Below are 17,973 nucleotides of genomic sequence, written 5' to 3'. Positions count from 1 at the left end.
GCGTGTCTCATCCACCATGGCCAGCCTGATCGCGATTCTCGATTTGAAGGGGAAGCCTCTAATACAGCGCTCGTACAAAGACGACGTACCACCATCGTATATCGAACGCTTCTTACCGCTTGTATTAGACATCGAAGAAGAGGGACAGCAAGTAACGCCATGCTTCTCAAGTCAAGGCATCAACTACATGCATATCCGACACTCCAATCTCTACAGTGCGTCTTGACGTATCTGGTGGCGGAACCACCTCTCTGATGCTTTACGCAGTCCTTGCTTTATCGAAACGCAACTCAAATGCTGCTGAGATTATCATATTCCTCCATCGACTGACGCAGGTCTTGATTGAATACTTCAAGGAGCTTGAGGAAGAGTCTATCAGAGATAACTTTGTTATTATATATGAACTGATGGATGAGATGATGGACTTTGGGTTCCCGCAGACGACAGAGAGTAAGATATTGCAAGAGTGCGTATGAGGCTTGCTCGTTTGTGCTGAGTGCTAATGCTGTATTAGGTACATCACCCAGGAGTCACACAAGCTAGAGATCCAAGCAAGGCCTCCGATGGCTGTCACGAATGCTGTTTCATGGAGAACGGAGGGTATAAGGTACCGGAAGAATGAAGTGTTCCTGGACGTTATTGAAAGCGTGAACCTCTTGGTGAGTACAATCTCCCTGTGCGACAAAGCTAGACTTGATACTACATACATAGGTCAATTCGAACGGCAATGTCGTCCGGTCAGAAATATTAGGCGCCGTCAAAATGAAGTGTTACCTGTCTGGTATGCCAGAACTACGACTCGGGCTGAACGACAAGGTCATGTTTGAAAGCACTGGTAGAAGTATGCAATGATCACCTTGTGCTGTGTCGTTTGCCTCTGACGTGTTGTTGTATGACAGCTGCACGGGGCAAAGCTATCGAAATGGAGGACGTCAAGTTCCACCAATGCGTCCGGCTATCCAGGTTTGAAAATGACCGTACGATATCGTTCATACCTCCCGATGGCGAATTCGAACTTATGTCTTACCGACTTTCGACGCCCGTCAAACCTCTTATTTGGGTAGAAGCTGCCGTGGAGAGCCACAAAGGGAGCCGCGTGGAATATATGGTGAAATGCAAAGCGCAATTCAAGCGCAGAAGCTCTGCGAATAATGTTGAGATCTATGTTCCTGTCCCGGATGATGCAGATAGCCCGAAATTCAGAGTTTGTCGACCAGATCATTTTAGACAAGTTGAAGCTGACGCAGTATGTTGTCTAGGCATCTACAGGCAGTGTGCAGTATGCTCCTGATAAGTCTGCATTCGTCTGGAAGATCAAGCAGCTTGGAGGTGGTCGGGAATATCTAATGCGTGCTCATTTTGGTCTCCCGAGTGTTAAAAGCGGTGAGTTGGTCGGACCTTGCACATTTGCTTTGCTGATGATTACGGTAGAACAAGACATGGAGAAGCGTGCACCTATCAGCGTGAAGTTTGAGATCCCCTATTTCACGGTGTCTGGCATCCAAGTTCGCTATCTGAAGATTGTGGAAAAGAGCGGATATCAAGCCCTGCCTTGGGTCAGGTATATAACCCAGAATGGCGATGATTATAGGTGAGGAATATACATCCGGCTCCGCTTCATGATATTGATTCACATTGTCTCAGCCTTCGAACTGCTCTTGAGAAAGGAAGTACGCCTATTGTACAACAGATGTGAACGCATTATATTATATTCGGGGCAATACCAGTACCACCGGCGCTCCAATTGGGACCTTCTTCGTGATTATTTTTAAATCGCATCTCCCTTCTCTGAGTCGTCTCCTAGTCGGCCGTCACGCGTCCAGGACGCTTCAGGTTCCACTGTATTCTACTCTGACATATATGATGCCTGGGAAGTGTATTATTATTGCTTTTGATATGTGCTAAAGGATAGGTAAGTATCAGAACGGATGGTGCAAGACTATAACAACGATTTGGGTGCAACGGGGTCATCGATAGGGAAGGAGGAACTTTTGAAATGCCGAAATTGGATTCATGAGTCGAGCGCCATACTTATGTCAAGCCGGCTTGACATTTCTATAGCGCCGAGTTGCGATCGTAAAGATAGTATCTCAATGTTCGATTATGATGTTTGTGCACTTGCGCGCTATGCTGCAGGCGAAAGTCGGTATTTCAGCTCATGAAATTGACGATAATATAAACCACAAACCTCGTCATCCTGTAGCACAACGGGGGGCGAGGAAGATGAGGCATTATGCGTTCGCAGGAATTTCATGATGATCTACGCGTGACATCACAGTGAAATTGGCTTCTCCCAGTTGCCGGCGCAGAATATGCGGTTCACCGCGGAAAGCTTTGCATATGTCATCCTCCAGCCGGCAAGTGATCAAGAATCGGAGGTTTCTGGGAAGATCGGCGCCTTTATCAGCAAGGACACCCAATACTTCCTTCCTTGCTGCTTCGTTCCCTCCCAACTCCAGGCCGTCAATGATTACCAGGAGCGGTCCATTCCAAATGATATTTCTAGCGGGAGCGAGAATGAATTCCTCAAACTGCGCCCTTACCACCTGTGTCTTTCGCAGACTCATGTCACCCCCCACGACCCTCCAAAGATTTTCCTTGAACTGAGCATTACGGTCTGCCAGCTCAAGAGCGATTGTTGAGAACAGGTTCGTATAACTCCGATGGTCGTTTTTCCTGGAACCTCGGAAGCAATATGAAGAACCAAGCCGTGATGCGAACCGAAATTGCTCGCCAACACGCCGCGCGATGGCGCTGCACGACTCTTCAGGTCCGTACAAGACACAGATCCTCTCTGATTCCTTGCTTTCTCCAATAATCCAGCTTTGTATGGATGTTATGACATCGGCCGGAGGCGCCGCACAGTCGATCGGTTGGTCAATAGCACATGATGCTGCACATTTGGCATCCACAGCATAAGCCATATCGCGAAAATCCGCCTTTGCGCCTATTCGAAATAGCATAATATATCATCGATTCAGGGAAAATTTGGGCAACTCACCAATATCTTGAACATCTTCTAAGATTTTGAGCACGGTGAGCTGCGTGCAGACAGCCATATGGGTCTGAAAACTGCTTTGCAAGTTTATGAATGCTTCTTCGAATGCTTTAATCTGAGCCTCCACATTCAGTACCGAGTTCTTAATCGCTTGCGCAACTGCGTGAGCGAAGTCCGGCGTCAGTCGGTACCCTATTACGCCTAGAAGACTTACAGTTGTCTCGTGTGTCGACATAGTCGCGGATGAAGAACGCACATTCGATTGTTTGCTGCACAATTGCTTCGATGACATGTTTTCGTTCGTGCAGATACGGGAGCGCCTTGACGGTCATAACAATATCGTAAGTGTTTTGCATCGTATGCATCAGCCGAATCAAGCCGGCGTCGCAGGCGATCCCCCGCTTTATGACCTAAAAGCGAAGAATTTATATCACATAAGCATGAAAATGGTGCGCACAAACCTCGTATCCTGTTGCCAGTATTGCATATGCGATCCTCGCGTAGGGGTGGAGCTAAAAAATAAATGAGGCTATTAGTTCCGGGTGCGTGTTGTGAGAGAGGCACGCTACACCTTAGCCAGTCTTTCAGCCACCGAAATAAAGACGCTGATCTTTACCAGAAGGGGGGAAAGGTGCGCGTCACCACCAGTGCATTCGCTAGCCCGAGAAATTGCATTTTCAATGATTTTTTTATCACGTTCATAGTCTCTTGGTTGATTTGGTCGGACAGTCAAGCTCGCGGTACGGTTAACTGCACCAGAAAGCTCCTGCGTGAAAGAGCCTAGGGACCTTGTAAACGACACAGCACCAGCATGTGTTGCTCTGAAAGACAAAGTGGGGATTCCATCTATGCGCACAAATGCAGCAGATGATAGAAGCGGACGTTTAATCACTGTTGGAACGTTTGTTGATGAACCAATGCAATAATTATCAGACTCACAGCCGCTTTGAAGCAGAATCTCGTCGACGTCGAAGACAGCGATACCGATAGGAATTGGTTCACTATCTTTTCCATCGTAGCCAAGCACACGAAACACGAGTCGGGACGTTCGAGAAATATTCCTAGGATGCCTAAACTATTGCACAATGATATGACATGAGTGGACTTACAAAGTGAATGTTGTATCCCACGTTAAGGACTTTTTCTCCTGTTGTCCTTGAGACATGATTTTCTGAGACACTCCGTCGTCCGCCACGTGGATTTCGAGGAAGAATCGATCATCCCAAGACAACTTTCCGAATTTAGGAACACGGTCGATGTCCAGGATAACGGCTATGAACACACTGTTAGCAACTGCGGATATCCTTAGGTCAACTCAGATGTACCGGAAATGTCCAAAGCATCGATCTGGTTTGTGCCCAGCACAATATCACGATCATTTTGCCCGATCACAGGATTAACCTCTTCTTTAGCATGGTGATTACCAAGGGTAGGCGCACCCGAAGTCTGAGAGACCTTAAATTCTGTCTGAATTTTTGCGCCCATGGACTCAAGAGTCTCGCGAACGACTGCGGAAATTGTGAGCGGCTCACGCAAATGTCCGTAGATCACTTACCACCGTTGGGCGCAGCGAGCCATTCCTTCACTGAACCTTTTACAACAGCTATTGGCTTGTTTTTGTGGAGCCAACGTGTTGCGAATATTTCCAGTGAAGCATGAGAGTTGTGTTGGAATGGACTATCGACAAGCACGTCAAATTGGGCATACGCGCATCATCAACCGACCTACAATTCATATCCGTCTGTCCATCTGGAGCGTCCTTGATTACGGGACTTTGAGGTGCTTTCCCAGATAGCATCGTCTATAGCCACTCGAACACGGAATGTGTCATGGTGGATGGAGGGCAAATCTTGCAAGTCAATATCTGCAGGAATGATTTGAGATATAGGGTTCAATAAAGTATACTTGAATGCTCACAGGAAATGCATAGCTTGTTGATTGTCGAAGATGGGGCAATCCTAAACTCAATGTCGAGTTTTTGGTCTTTTGATCCATACAGGCTGACAGTCCGTTTGATAGCTAAAGATGCGTTATTTGTACTGAGGCCAGAATTAAACCTCACTCACGACCTGGGCAATCCAAGAGGTTTCCAACAGTGTCCTCAAAGCTACCAATACGCCGAGACTGTCGTATATCACAAGCATCAACGTTGAATGTGACTTTAGATGACTGATCGACTTTGCTTAATGAGACCACACACTATTAATTCTCACAAAAATCCCAGTTATTAACGACTCACAAGCGATGCGTCTTGCGCCACTTGTAAGATCGTAGGGACCAGCCTGTCGTCCGCAACTGATTGCGAACACTGATGCGCACACAGAAAAAGTCGTCCCACGAAGCCCTCCCAACTTTCGGGAGGTTTCCATGCAGAGAGATATCTGCACGGTGGTGAACCTTCCAACGAACAATATATGCAGAGAAATGCGAACCAGATATCTCTATCTCAGAAACATTCGAGTGCGATTGGCTAATCGGCATCGATTAGTTGTTCGATATCACGGATCATTGGATGAAGATGAAGATGAAACTTACCGTTCATTATACGAAGATTCATGTAGACTTGAGTCCCTGGCGTCACCGGGACCGTGTGAACAAACCGCATGCGATTCGTCAGTAAGTAACAGATTATGACACACGTTGAATGCATATGGTCATCATCATCATCATAGCTGTTCAGCATTTCTTGACAGTGCGATCTTTACCTGCCTTCAATCAATTTCAACCAGCCAGTAATTATGATAACGAAATATCATACCGCGAGTATGAAGCAATGCCGTAGTTAGCAAGAGGCGGGGCTGAATGAACGATGCGTGTTGCAGGAAACTAGAAGTCAAATCAGCGCTGGTATATATACCAGTCCTCATTGCGAATAGATGTGACAGAAGCTAGATACTTTAGTGCACTACGTCATGCAGGGACGAATCGACAAACTTGACGCTGGACACCTGCAGGACCCGCAGAAGCAATACCTCTCACGTAGCCAGGCTATCTGAGATATCGATTCGGCGTTCGATGATCAGTGTTGAGGCTCCATGATGATAACTTAGCCGCTAAACAGAAACGAGGATGAACACCCGGCAACAGATCAGTGCGTTCATACAACGTCAAGTTAAGCGCCAGGTCTTGACTATAATCATGGCAGTTGCCCTTGCCCAAGGTTCATTTCCGAGAAAACGTTTGATGCTTCCAAGTTAAAGTAGCACCTGAAAGTTGTGCAAGCGCCTTTGGAATTTGCAAGCTCTGGGCAATCCAGTACCCTAAAACTTCAAGCTTCAGGAGTCAGTTTCCTAGTAGAACAAGATACTCACTATATATTTTCGGGCTATAATGCACCAGGGTTTTGCGCAAGTAAGCACGCAGCGCAAGACTTCGCCAAATTTGGATGTAAAAAAACAAAGTGCAAAGCTTGGACTCAATATTGAGTGATATCACTCTAGTGACTGAGTGAGTTGTTTTGTTTCGGTTCCTGATCAGAAGGTGACCCGTCAGCAGTACGGAAAGGAACACACGAGCGCTCATGCAACAGTCCAGTATATATCAACCGAAATGAGTGGAGTCAACCTATCGTATTTATCTTCCCTCCATCAAGAAGATAGACTGTTCCTTCTTCGGCACACCCCTCAGTAGTAACGCTGGATAGGTCACGGTCTTCCGGTTGCACCCTGCTAGATGATTCACGAACTATGAGAACATCAAGCGGACGGGTTGTGCATATGGATCCCCGCACTCCGTGTGGAAACTATACATGCAAGTTGGAGTCATGTTTCATCTTCAAGGCGCCTTGTAATGCATCGTGATTCGCAAGGTTGCCTCATGGAAAATGAAGTACCGCATGGTTTGTCAATCGCTTCTTTGTATGTTTGAATAACCCAGCGATCATCAAAGCATGTGCGTGAGTGTCAAACCATGACCGGTTTCATTACTGTATCGATGACTCACTATTACTGCTATCTAGACGCTTGCAAGACTTAACTGCAAGCGCCTAAATGTTACATCTTGCTTCATGGAAGAAGAAGCTGATTGTGCCTGCAGAATGTTGTCGGTTGCTTCCATAGGCGCCACCCGACCTGCTGGAACATGACTCGATCTACGGGGTGTTCCGGAAAGCCGCTCCTCGCCAAGTTGCGAACATGAGCCTACCAGCCCCTTCCTTCATTAACGGATCAAGATCTTTGAATGGTGTGTATCGAAGGTAGATACACCGCTGAAAGACATGATATTTCAGCCGTGCGTTCCACATGCAGAAGCTTTGGAAGTTGATATCAGAGGGATTAATACCGATTGTAGCGAAGACATGCTGCAACCAGGTGGCCCGGGATCATGCGGATAGGCTGATAGTAATGCGGTGTCTGGGCTGGCGTTGGCGGTGTTGGTGCGTCTTCTAATTATATGACAATAGTGCTGATGAATCAGTTTCATGTCTGTGGAACGTCTATGTATAAGGTAAAATACGACTCCACTGGCTATGCTGCTTTCAGAAGTGAGTTATTAGTGACAGAAAGGGAGAGACGTCACCAGTCGACCGGGTTTTCAGCCCTTGAATTTGAAACACTGATTCCTCAAACGCAGTAGGTAAAATTGGACCGTCTCCAAAACCACATCCTTGGTTGACTTCAAGGTCAAGCTGAAATCAGGGTCGGATAAGCAATTGCCGCAAAATTCGGTCAGCAGAGCTTTTATTATGTAACTGCACGTGCGGGCTAGGTATGTCATATTGAACCTCAAGTCCTGACTGTGTTGCCTCAGTACTAGGACTGGATAATAGTTGGAATGGCTTTACAGATAGACAGTTTGGGTCCGATTATATGTGCCATGGTCGCAATGGTCGCAATGCAACATTCTGCCGGACTGAGATCGTTACAGTACTTACGCGGTATTGAGTGACTCGGTCCAAGTTTCGTGGTTGTTTGTTCAATATTTGTTCGTATTGAAAACGGAAGGTTGAGCCAAACATTTAACGTTCTTCTGACTTCATTTCTATTTTCTGCAGATACCCATAATATAGAAAGAACGACTGTCTTCATTCTATTTCTGCATAAGGGAGACTAGCAGACACTATGATATTGAACGAAAGTTGAACCAATCTGTGCTCCAAAATGTTTGTACTGTTTAGTGCTTCTGTGCTATGGTACTACCACCACGTACGGCAGCAATCGTGACTCGGGCAGACTGCAAGTCCGGTGGTGAAGGTCTCCGCGACAAAGTAACGCGCATCCGCACACCAACGTCAAATTCATTGTGAATTTTTTTCCATCCCACTCCGATCTTAGAAAGCTTTGAACTGGTCTACATCTATTTTAGGATCCACTCACAGTCGCTATAAAGCGCCAGGCTTGCGCAGAAAGGCACGCCATGGCAATAGTTCTCTCATACTCTCCATTGTATCTATAAATAAGCTCCGTCCAATCGTGCCACAACACACATAAAGCACTCAATTACACTTTCAGGGGACTGGAAGAATATCAGCTAGGGTCTGCAGCACAGCGTTGTAATCTCCTGTCCTCGGTTTGAAGAGCAAGAGGTGTCGCAGCGGATGCAGTCAAACAAGCAAATTTGTTCATAGCTTTGCGCACTTTCAACTACTATTGTAACAGTCAACATGTGCGTACAATCGAAATTAGTAAGAGGATAGCGATGGACGACAGATATGAATCGTGGCGTGAATGATCAGCCGCAGATCATAGCAACACATCGTATCTACCCACCAACATACAACTTAGTGAGACGATAAGGAGCTCACATTGCTCCCCGAGGGGCTTCTACATATGCCCCCGGCGGAAATGTAGTCGGGTATACGAACGTGGGCTGTCCAGGCGTATACGCATATGGGAACTGTGGATAGACCATCCCTGGCTGCGAGTAACCTTTTTGCATTTGGGCCGGCCATCCGTACAACAGCGATGCGCTGCTGGGACCCATTCCCATCTCCGTCGGGAGGGAATTATGCCGCTTGTTATACCATGAAGCTGCAGGTTTACCATCATCCACCGGTGAATCTGGGTGGCGGCGATGGCGGGAGGAACGGCCCGGGAAGTAGGCATCGACGATTTGCTCGTTCTCGACCCAGGGGAGTTGGTCGAGGGTGTGCAGAAAGCGCTTGATGCGCGTGGCCGGGGGAGGAGAGAGCCAGGGCGGGGGAACTGTGACATAGTCGGTTACGGTGGCAGTTGACGGCTTCGGGTATAATGGAGAGACGTGTGCACTGGTATTGTGGACGACAGGCTGAACGGTTGAATGAGATTGCGAGTATGATTGTGATTGTGAATGAGTATGAGTATGGGAAGAATGAGCATGACCAGTGGAGGAATGTGGGCGAGGATGTGACTCTTGTGTTGCGGTCAGCTCGTTCGAGCGCTCGTCAACTGTTGAGAGGCCTTGAGGGACAACATCCGCTCCAGGAGCATATACTGGCGATGGTGCTGCTGGGGGAGGTGGTTTATGCGCATATAACTGGGGATATGTATGATGCTGTGGCGACTGTGGATATGCATGATGTTGTGGCGATGGTTGCGGATACAACTGGGGCTGGGGCATGTCCATCAATTCTGCGGTCTGCGCAATTGCAGTGGGCGTGAGCGGGCGCAAATTCAAGCTCGATATGGTCGGAAATTGCGGATCATTCTCATGCTGAGCACCAAGCGACGATGCGAAGTCGCTCGAGGGTGATGGACGGTGCGGGGACTTACGCAGGCCGGGAAATTTGCGCAGACCCTTGACGAAGCCACCGACCCAGCGGCGTGCACCTTTCTGCACGCCCATGCGATGTTGAGGGGCGTTAGAGAAATCAAAATCAACCTCCCGATAGTCCTCATGCACTTCTGGCACCTCTTCCTCTTCGTCCTCCACGGTCATGTATTCTCCGATGATTGGGGAGGGGGTGACTCGCATGGCAGGCGACGGAGTTCGCCGCATCATGGGCGAGGAGTGCGCCACGGGGAGTGGTTGGCCCGGAACTAAAGGCGTGGGGAAGTCTACGGACTCGACTGGAGGAGGCGGGTACCATCGTGCATACGGGTCATGAATTGGCGAGGGAGGCTGCTGGCTGGCAGAGACCCATGATACGTCTTGCAGTCGCCTGTGACTATCATATCTGTTTCTGTGAACGGGGCTGGAAGAGTGCTCGCCGGGATCTACGTAGTAGCGCGTGTCCGGACTCGGATGGCTGCGGTAGTCACGATGGTATGAGCTGGCCTCGGACATGTGCGTTGATCACGAGAAGACCAGATGTCAACGTTGTCACTGTCAACGTGAGTCGTAGCTGGGAATAACACGATATCGTGTAGAGAAGACAAAATTGGGTCAATCACCAACAAGGACGTATATAAAAACACGAGGCAATGTCAGGATAGTACTTGTTGCTGGCCTACCTAAGGAACCCAAACGCAGCTCTATTTGCGCAGTTGCGGAACGAGAGAATGGGATAGAATGAACTACTAACAGCACAGACATAGTCAAGAGGTGAACCAACCTGAACAAACTGAGACTCGGACTTACACAAACCGCAAGTTAACCCGGTCACCACGGTCCACCAGCAAACGCGAGAACGTTATCGAAGGTGGATGTGATGTAAAATGCACGTGCACGTGCACGCAAGAATCTTATTCACACTAGCCTACCTATACGTATTGTAACCTCTATTTCAATTCTTATGCCTTCCTGTTGAACTGAACTGAACTGAACGCTATACTTAGTCTCCCCGAGGCTGCAGGTCATATGTATAGGACAGTCATTCCTGAACGAAACTTGAAGACTCTGGTGGCAAGGTATACTTAGCTTCAATTGACATCAAACATTGTCAAGCATTTTGAAGCGCCTTCGTTGTGTTTTGGTTACCTGTCAGGATGCTCTACCCGTCGGGCAAGCTCATTGTGATGCTGGCTGGCCGTTGATGATAATCAAGAAGGAGCCCTGACCGAATATTCGCCACACTTGCATCATCTGTCCACCGCGCAAACGCGATGATTACCATTAATCAAAGTTAACGTCGTGTTACCTCACTTCTGCCTTTACTGTTAGTCTCGATCTCTTCAACTTTTTACATTGGTCGGACCATCTGGAGGACCCGATCATAGCCGAACGCGCAAGCATGGGGTTCCATCGGCCCTGGCGAATCGAGTGTTGTTGGCTAAGTCACGCAGAGACCCAGTATCATACCAATATGAATACATCTTCGAGTCAAGTTCAAGGCCGAATCCGCCTATGTAGAGGTTTGTCGGCTTCCGTGCGTAGGAAAATTTCGACGAGTTTTGGACGTTGGACCGAGGGACTTAGAGAACTGCTGCCCTGAACACAGAACTTTGAAACACATGTTTCAGCTAGAAATTATGTTGGATGATGGAATTCCGGTGTCGTGTTCCAGCTCTCAGCATCCCAGTCACTGACGGTGACGCTAACGACGTCTCAAGCTAAGTTTGAGCATGCCCTCGGCTAAGCATGAACAATGTTACGTCAACGTTACGTCTGTTTGGATATCTGGAGCGACGGCGATTTGAACTTCACGTTACTAACGTCTTAACGCTATGTCCGCTATTGTGCAAAAAATCCTTGTCGTGGGTGGTAATGGGTTGGTCGGTGAGGTTCATCGCTGATCGCATCCGGGGATTGGATGCTGATGTTGCACTTGTAGGTTCTGCCGTGTGCAAGGCTGCTCTTGCGCGGGGTACGGGTGTCGCCAGTATTAGGTATGTCTGATTGCGCGTTCAGTTCGTGCACACTATAGGCACCCTCCTTGATAATACACAGCAAACAGTTCTATGACAAGGACTTCGTGGGCTTGCTCAAGTCCATTACGGGTACCAGCCCGGTCGAGAGACACGTCATCTAGGGGCCTATGACAAAGTTAACCGCGATGCAGGTGACAACCCGCCTTCATGTTAGCTGCGCGCCGTTCATATGCCGTACAAGCCATCCGTATGTGTGAAACATTTGCCGCGAGTAAACCCGCCCAAGGAATTACACATGCTCGCCCCATTGTTTACATTTCCGCAGAGGACTTTAACGGGCCTGCTATATCTGTGCGGTACACAGAGACCAAACTAGAGGTGCGGAGAAAAATCAAGAAAGATCATCCGCAGTATCGAGCAGTACATGTTCGCCCTTGTGAGGATGCATCTTCACTCAGATAATTGAAGGACACTAGCTTCTTTTTCCTAGCTATGATATATGACCCCGAGACTAGGCCGATGACCATCCCAGTCAACCTCTTTACCTTCTCGGCCTGGGTACACGCAGCTATGGTGTCGCTCGTGCGTCCATCACCCGCTGGCTCGGCACGAGCGTGTTCCTGAAGGCGACTGAGCAGGCACCTTCGGCGTGGGTATCTATGGCCACCCTTATGAACGTCCCACCAATTCGTGTCGACCACGCCGAAGCTAACCTTGCAAAGAATGTTACGGGCCCCGTTGGTACGGTGCGTGCTATGAGGGAGCTAATTGGATGGTCAAAAGGGGGTAACACTACCTCGTTGGACCCTTGATCGTTTGCTGATGTGAAAATTGTCTGCTACTGTATCTATATGTAGAGTTCTACTGTCGAGAAGCCTGTCGTACCGACTAATGTCATTGATCGGCTAGCAGGCTCCAACGGCATAATAAACTGAACTAGCCCCACAGTATTCTACTACCTGTACGCTCACCAGCAGAACGGCAAGCCATACACACTGTCGAAGGTCGCCTCTTCGCTATGTCCAAGGTGAGGCTGCTAACCTCCCAGCGTTGTTGTGATGTTTATATTTTGGTCATCTAGGCTACAAAAGCTCAGGTATAATAACTTACATTGTCACAAGAAACAACGTGTCGCTGTAGTTCATTATTATTAGGTATTTTTGGAGACTGTGAACTAGTGGTTAATGCGTTGATGAATGGTTATTTAATGGCTATGTCACTGCGCTGAAACACCAACCTACACCTGTCGACACCCAGCTTACGTGGATATGATTTGTCCAAAACATCGTGTCCCTCGTGCGCGTGAGAATGTACACTGATCATTGTATAGAAATTGAAGATCTAGATAACATGTAAAAATCAAAGGGAAACAAATGTCGTTGATCTAGCATCTAAAGTCATTACAACGAAGTCTACCATAGCTCCCGCCTAAGCTCAGAAGCCAAACCAAGCGTTGTTGAGGTGGGTAGCGTCGTAATTGTTCTTACTTTCGAAGTCAGTCCTGGCGAGGGGTCGGGCAAGGTGAAGTGCCCCCGTGGCCGCACCGATGAAAATCAATGATGGTCGGATCTGGTCTCTAAAATTCAAATATAACCGTAGTCGACCGTCTCCGTCCTAATTAATTGTTGTTGGGTCAGCCAACGAGCACGGAATGAAAGAAGATTAGCTCACTTGACGGGCGTAAGCAGTATCCTTGGCATGCAGCCCCAATGTAATAACCACAATCTCGGAACTTGGTACAACGCACCAAGCCCTGCAGCCAGTCAGTTATCCGCTTTATCGCAGGATATAGCACGAGGCCCATGGTCGAGAGTTCAAGACATAAGCTAAGAGCAAACCAGGAACGTTACAGGTGAGGAAAAAAAGGCAAAAAAAAGACGAACCTGTACTCATTCAATTGCGTCAACAACCAGACACCAAGGGCCAGGCGTGGGATGAAGAAAATGAACGCCTGAAGCATCGAGACTCGTCACCCGCAGCCAAGGGTCTGACTACGGGAGACTAAGAACTTTTGGTAGAGCTTCGACTTTCTCAATAAGTCAATAAGTATCTCCCAACATTGATATTGATCAATGCCCAAAACTTGGCTCATGTCGGGAAGGGAGGTTTGTGGATATCGTACCAATCGTGGTCGCAGCAGTGACCACACCAAAGCGGCTCGCGGAGAAGTTTGAACTTGAAGACACCCATTCCCGTTGGCGTATTTCGGTGGCAGTGTAAATTTCAATACATGAGACTTTGCGCCATGAATGTGATCCTAAAGTTGAGAGCCTCAGGTCTAAGGAGCTAAACAGAGCTAGACTGGCAGTTGCACGATGTTGTCTCCTGCTCCGCGTACTACCCGATTGCATAGAACAATTGCTGCCGACGGATCATTTTGAGAAACTCCGAAAAAAGGAATGTTGAACATGGTCGTGTGCCAACGACTGCATCAATATTATTGGTCATTGCCAACTCGTCAGCGGCCCAGCGCCAACAAACGCAACTTGCTTGTACGTTCCTGCACTGCTTCGAGGTGTAGCCGATGTGCAAGGCTGCTCAAACCCTGTGCCTCCCGTCACTACCCATCTTCATCGCCGGTATCTGGAAGTTCCTACGGGTCTACCCACTCTGCATCCATGTACTGTCATTGCACTCCCTCGACCATGGCTCATGAAAAGTCGCATGGAATTGTGACTGTCTAAATGGAAAAGCTGCCGAAACGCACCGGTAGGGACGGTAGAGATCCTTCTCCATGCGCCGCAGACACAAACTGTATTAGGAATAACTTTCAATATTGCAGCACTATGCTGTTATGGATGTGTGTGGCGAGCACAGACTACCGCCCCCGACTCATAGCGTCACTATCCACCGATTCACCGTTGCAACTTTGCAACTGGTCTGGATCTACCGTCACACTTAGCCGCTCATAAACCAGTTCATTGAGAGCTCGTATTGATATAGTTCTCAAGAACCCTCCGTTCCTAGCGACAGTCGAGGTCTCTCTGTTAATGAGATCGTTTTCTTTAGTGCTGTGGAAAGCTTCCAGTATGAACGTTAAAGGCAGGAGCCTCGCAGCAGTGAGTTCAGCTTGTCTGCATGGCACATCATCACCAGTACAACTACTTTCTGGCCTAACTGATATTGGCCGGATATTTTTCAGAATGTGACCTTGATCGCCACGTTGCACTGATAGGCCACTTTTTCATTTCGAGTCAGACCCATCCCGTTGTACGAAATCACGCTTCTGCTATGCTCCGAAAGGACCCTAGTCAATGCCGTGACGAAGTGTGTTAGCCTCACTGGAGTCTAGGCCGGCGCTAATGGATGGATATATTTCGTGCGCCAACAAGTAGACACCCACGTCCAGTCCAGTGGACACCAACACAGTAGACCTACACTATTTGCTTTCTTGATATGTCATCCAGCGACGCATCAAGCACGGTGGTAGACGCAGATATGTCTTCGCTTCCAGCCCCAATGTAAGAATTCTCATCTTTCCCGCCTTCCAAGTATTCAGGAAGATGTGTTTGTGGGCTTCGTTCAGATATCGTCATGCAGCACCCTCCGGGCCATGGCCTTGGGTAGATTTTGACACCGACTTTTTGTCGACTACGTCAGAAATCTCGATAATTCATGACGGCGGAAGTACTGTATGGAGTGGATATCCGCAAACACATTTCGGCAACTGGACCTCAATCCCAGTGGAACGAAGCAAGATGTTGACACAGTGTGCACAAAAGGGACCGTGCGTCGTATATGGCATTGACGTGATGGACAACGGTCAATTCAAGATACCACACGAGCAAGGGCTGGATCGCTTTGAAGTGTCGCAAGAGAAGGAGGAGGAATTCTGGTCAAAACTAAATGACAAGGAAAGTTTTATTTCGAATGTTTCGTCAGTGAGTGATTATGGCAACATCAGGTGGAAAATGTCCGTGTTCGAGCACTGTTCGTGGATAACTTGACTGCACCAGTTTTGAAGATGTTGGGGACGAGGTTCGTGCTCTAACTTGATTGTTTTGCAAGCACGAACGGCACTTTCCTTTAGGTATAACATCGAGCCATTCTTCTTCTCATCTTCAACGAACTGGATTCCTTCGCGATACCAGGAAGAGGTTCAACACGGAAAGGGAGATCGTACGTCTGGTCACTACCTCTTGGTCCAAGGTTGCTTACCTGTTGTTCTGAGTAGATATCACAGTCACCCTTCCTTTTATTCGGACAATGGGGAAGGAAAAGCATATAACTCCGCCGTGTAGTCCATTAGGTGAAGGTTCATCATTGTTTCGACGATTGACACTTCTCATCGCAACACATACAGGAAGGAAGAGCACTATAGACGTTCTGGCGCCACTCCATCTGCACGGTAATTCATAATTGCTTTTACAGCAATTTTTGTTTGATCCTTTTTACAGGCGAGCACGTTCTTCTCATCGACCTCCTGGCAATTCATATGATCCGCGCGACATATTCATCTACAATTATAACGTATCATCCTTCCCTGCCTGGTCGCACTACTGCCAAGCGCTTGCATCAGGTCATGGCGCGCGCAGGTAGGAGTGTGTACTGGAATAAAATATTCGAGGCATCTGGAGATCCAACGTTTTTCTTTCTGGCAATCTTGTGGTACGCACTATATGCATGGGATGAGGCATTTGAGGTGCTGTATTTGCGCATTAAACATTTGGTATGTATGCAGTCTATGCAATTTGTAGTAAAGGCTCATCATGCTCAGGAGGGAATCCTGAATGACTCCGACCTCGCCCATACGGCCGACCTCAACCATAAGCTACACAGCCTTCAGGCGCACCTACTCCATTACCAAACCCTCCTTCACGATTTCGAGAAATCGGTCGCATTTGTTAGAGATACCCCTAACCCTGCAATCAAATCCAGTGACGATAGAAACACTACAAATCAGTTAATGCAGCGGGAATGCAAGAATCTCCTTTCCGAGATCAACAGGTTGCAACGGAAATGTTTGATGTTCATCAATCGATTGAAGAATGCCACGGAATTGGCATTTGCGACTGTCAATATCGAGGACACGCAGGCGAGCCTCCGAGACTCCGCAGCGATGAAACAGGTGCGCTGGCAGGCAGGTGTGCGCCGACAGAGCTCATGCCTTCTGCAGATATCGTACCTGACCATGGTCTTCTTGCCCGCAAGTTTTACTGCTGTATGTGTTTGGATGTACAACACGAACAGAAGCGCTCACTGATAAAACAGTCAATCTTCGGAATGAACGTGGCCGAAATTAATCCCGGCTCCTTGGAGACAGTTGCGCGCTACGTCGAGGTGACTTTATTGCTGACTTTCGTCACGACATGGGTCGTTATCGCTTTTCAACCATACAGTTCGATACACAAGTCTGGAGATGGTGTGTGGCAGAGGGCTGCTTGGCCTGTATTTTTCTTTCGTCGTAAGTTTGCGAGGTACTATAGACAGAACTCGTCACGGGAAAACAATCCCTCCTGGCGTCCGAGTCGGAGACGTGATCAATCTTCTACGATGAGGTTCGAAGACGCAGTATGAAGAGGGCAAGATTGATGGGCCGGGTTCGACCTTCAAGTGTAGCGAGAGTCTGAGGATGATGTCAATTACAGTAAGGTAGAATACACTTCGTGGACTCTGTACACCAGTATCATCCCAGTATCATTCATATGCACCTAGTCATTTTACATAGTTTTACATCTTACGCTTGAGCGATTAGCCCTCCTACGTTATAGGCGAGTGCAACAACCTTGGAAAAGTTTCGCGAAGAAGGATACATGACGTGATATATGGTGGAAGCGGGACGCTTATATAGGCCGGTATCCACAAACCCCTAAATTTTTCGTGTGCTTTTCAACTTGCACCACGACGTGTAGAGCGAATGGGACTGGAAACGAACTCCGACATTCAAGTTTCCATTGGCCATAATAGTGCTGAGGAGGATGGAGCTTCCAAGTGGAAGTCTCGCGCTGCAAGCCTCGCAACAATCGACGTTACCCCTGCGAAGGGGTCAAAGCGGAAACGCCAGTCCTCCCAAGAACCCCAACCCATCGCCTTAACATCAGATACAACGGGAATACGCAGGCGCAGGCGCACGCATTTACCGCATGCCCAGGCATGAAGTGTTTGGGCTAGAAGATGGGAACATCAGTCTTGAATACTCTTCAGGGTGATGGCTCGTGCGGCACTCGGAGCTCTTTTCAACAGCAAAGACGAACACTTCGGGAATGATACCCTCGTAAAGACAGAAGAAGACGAGCGGATTTACCACCTTGCTAAACTCGAGGGAAAAGATCTAGAGGCACTGCTTCTGTTTTACGATAACCCTGTGTG

The 17,973-nt window shown here is 48.1% G+C and overlaps 7 protein-coding genes across 7 annotated transcripts; 4 read left to right on the top strand and 3 right to left on the bottom strand.

Annotated features, from left to right (window-relative positions):
* Positions 1-16: 16 nt before the first annotated feature.
* On the top strand, positions 17-2,072 carry EDB91DRAFT_1274350 (AP-2 complex subunit mu; the record flags this gene model as incomplete). Its single annotated transcript, XM_041324631.1, has 8 exons — positions 17-215; positions 268-466; positions 515-659; positions 712-841; positions 900-1,204; positions 1,260-1,383; positions 1,432-1,591; positions 1,645-2,072. The coding sequence occupies 8 exons, from the start codon at positions 17-19 to the stop codon at positions 1,694-1,696; spliced, it is 1,314 nt and encodes a 437-aa protein (XP_041178585.1). The 3' UTR covers positions 1,697-2,072.
* Positions 2,073-4,306, bottom strand: EDB91DRAFT_222922 (uncharacterized protein). Its single transcript, XM_041326511.1, has 8 exons — positions 4,108-4,306; positions 3,938-4,059; positions 3,570-3,889; positions 3,460-3,510; positions 3,213-3,408; positions 3,002-3,157; positions 2,189-2,947; positions 2,073-2,130 (listed from the first exon to the last, which is right to left on the bottom strand). Exons 1-7 carry the CDS (start codon positions 4,161-4,163, stop codon positions 2,232-2,234), a joined length of 1,617 nt encoding a protein of 538 aa, XP_041178584.1. The 5' UTR covers positions 4,164-4,306; the 3' UTR covers positions 2,073-2,130; positions 2,189-2,231.
* A 3,804-nt stretch (positions 4,307-8,110) lies between these two features.
* On the bottom strand, positions 8,111-10,201 carry EDB91DRAFT_1081080 (uncharacterized protein; the record flags this gene model as incomplete). The annotated part of the gene is made up of 3 exons (XM_041315339.1): positions 8,111-8,287; positions 8,314-8,386; positions 8,742-10,201. The coding sequence occupies 3 exons, from the start codon at positions 10,199-10,201 to the stop codon at positions 8,111-8,113; spliced, it is 1,710 nt and encodes a 569-aa protein (XP_041178583.1).
* A 1,271-nt stretch (positions 10,202-11,472) lies between these two features.
* On the top strand, positions 11,473-12,874 carry EDB91DRAFT_1125503 (uncharacterized protein). Its single transcript, XM_041318401.1, has 7 exons — positions 11,473-11,572; positions 11,628-11,682; positions 11,744-11,855; positions 11,906-12,100; positions 12,155-12,246; positions 12,303-12,691; positions 12,746-12,874. Exons 4-6 carry the CDS (start codon positions 11,914-11,916, stop codon positions 12,474-12,476), a joined length of 453 nt encoding a protein of 150 aa, XP_041178581.1. The 5' UTR covers positions 11,473-11,572; positions 11,628-11,682; positions 11,744-11,855; positions 11,906-11,913; the 3' UTR covers positions 12,477-12,691; positions 12,746-12,874.
* On the top strand, positions 11,521-11,825 carry EDB91DRAFT_1247190 (uncharacterized protein; the record flags this gene model as incomplete). Its single annotated transcript, XM_041322782.1, has 3 exons — positions 11,521-11,572; positions 11,628-11,682; positions 11,744-11,825. 3 exons carry the CDS (start codon positions 11,521-11,523, stop codon positions 11,823-11,825), a joined length of 189 nt encoding a protein of 62 aa, XP_041178582.1.
* Positions 12,875-12,890: 16 nt separating the features above from the next.
* Positions 12,891-13,997, bottom strand: EDB91DRAFT_1125497 (uncharacterized protein). Its single transcript, XM_041318400.1, has 3 exons — positions 13,548-13,997; positions 13,336-13,490; positions 12,891-13,278 (listed from the first exon to the last, which is right to left on the bottom strand). The coding sequence occupies exons 1-3, from the start codon at positions 13,622-13,624 to the stop codon at positions 13,241-13,243; spliced, it is 270 nt and encodes an 89-aa protein (XP_041178580.1). The 5' UTR covers positions 13,625-13,997; the 3' UTR covers positions 12,891-13,240.
* Positions 13,998-15,072: 1,075 nt separating this feature from the next.
* EDB91DRAFT_1125494 (uncharacterized protein) lies at positions 15,073-17,315 on the top strand. Its single transcript, XM_041318399.1, has 10 exons — positions 15,073-15,125; positions 15,191-15,516; positions 15,567-15,642; positions 15,695-15,783; positions 15,839-15,913; positions 15,968-16,012; positions 16,062-16,333; positions 16,382-16,732; positions 16,781-16,825; positions 16,876-17,315. The coding sequence occupies exons 1-10, from the start codon at positions 15,103-15,105 to the stop codon at positions 17,179-17,181; spliced, it is 1,608 nt and encodes a 535-aa protein (XP_041178579.1). The 5' UTR covers positions 15,073-15,102; the 3' UTR covers positions 17,182-17,315.
* The last annotated feature ends 658 nt before the right edge of the window (positions 17,316-17,973 follow it).

This window comes from Suillus paluster, assembly GCF_016628075.1.
Source record: "Suillus paluster strain FC165 chromosome Unknown EDB91scaffold_18, whole genome shotgun sequence".
Taxonomy (NCBI): domain Eukaryota; kingdom Fungi; phylum Basidiomycota; class Agaricomycetes; order Boletales; family Suillaceae; genus Suillus; species Suillus paluster.
This window is presented reverse-complemented; position numbering and strand designations above follow the sequence as displayed.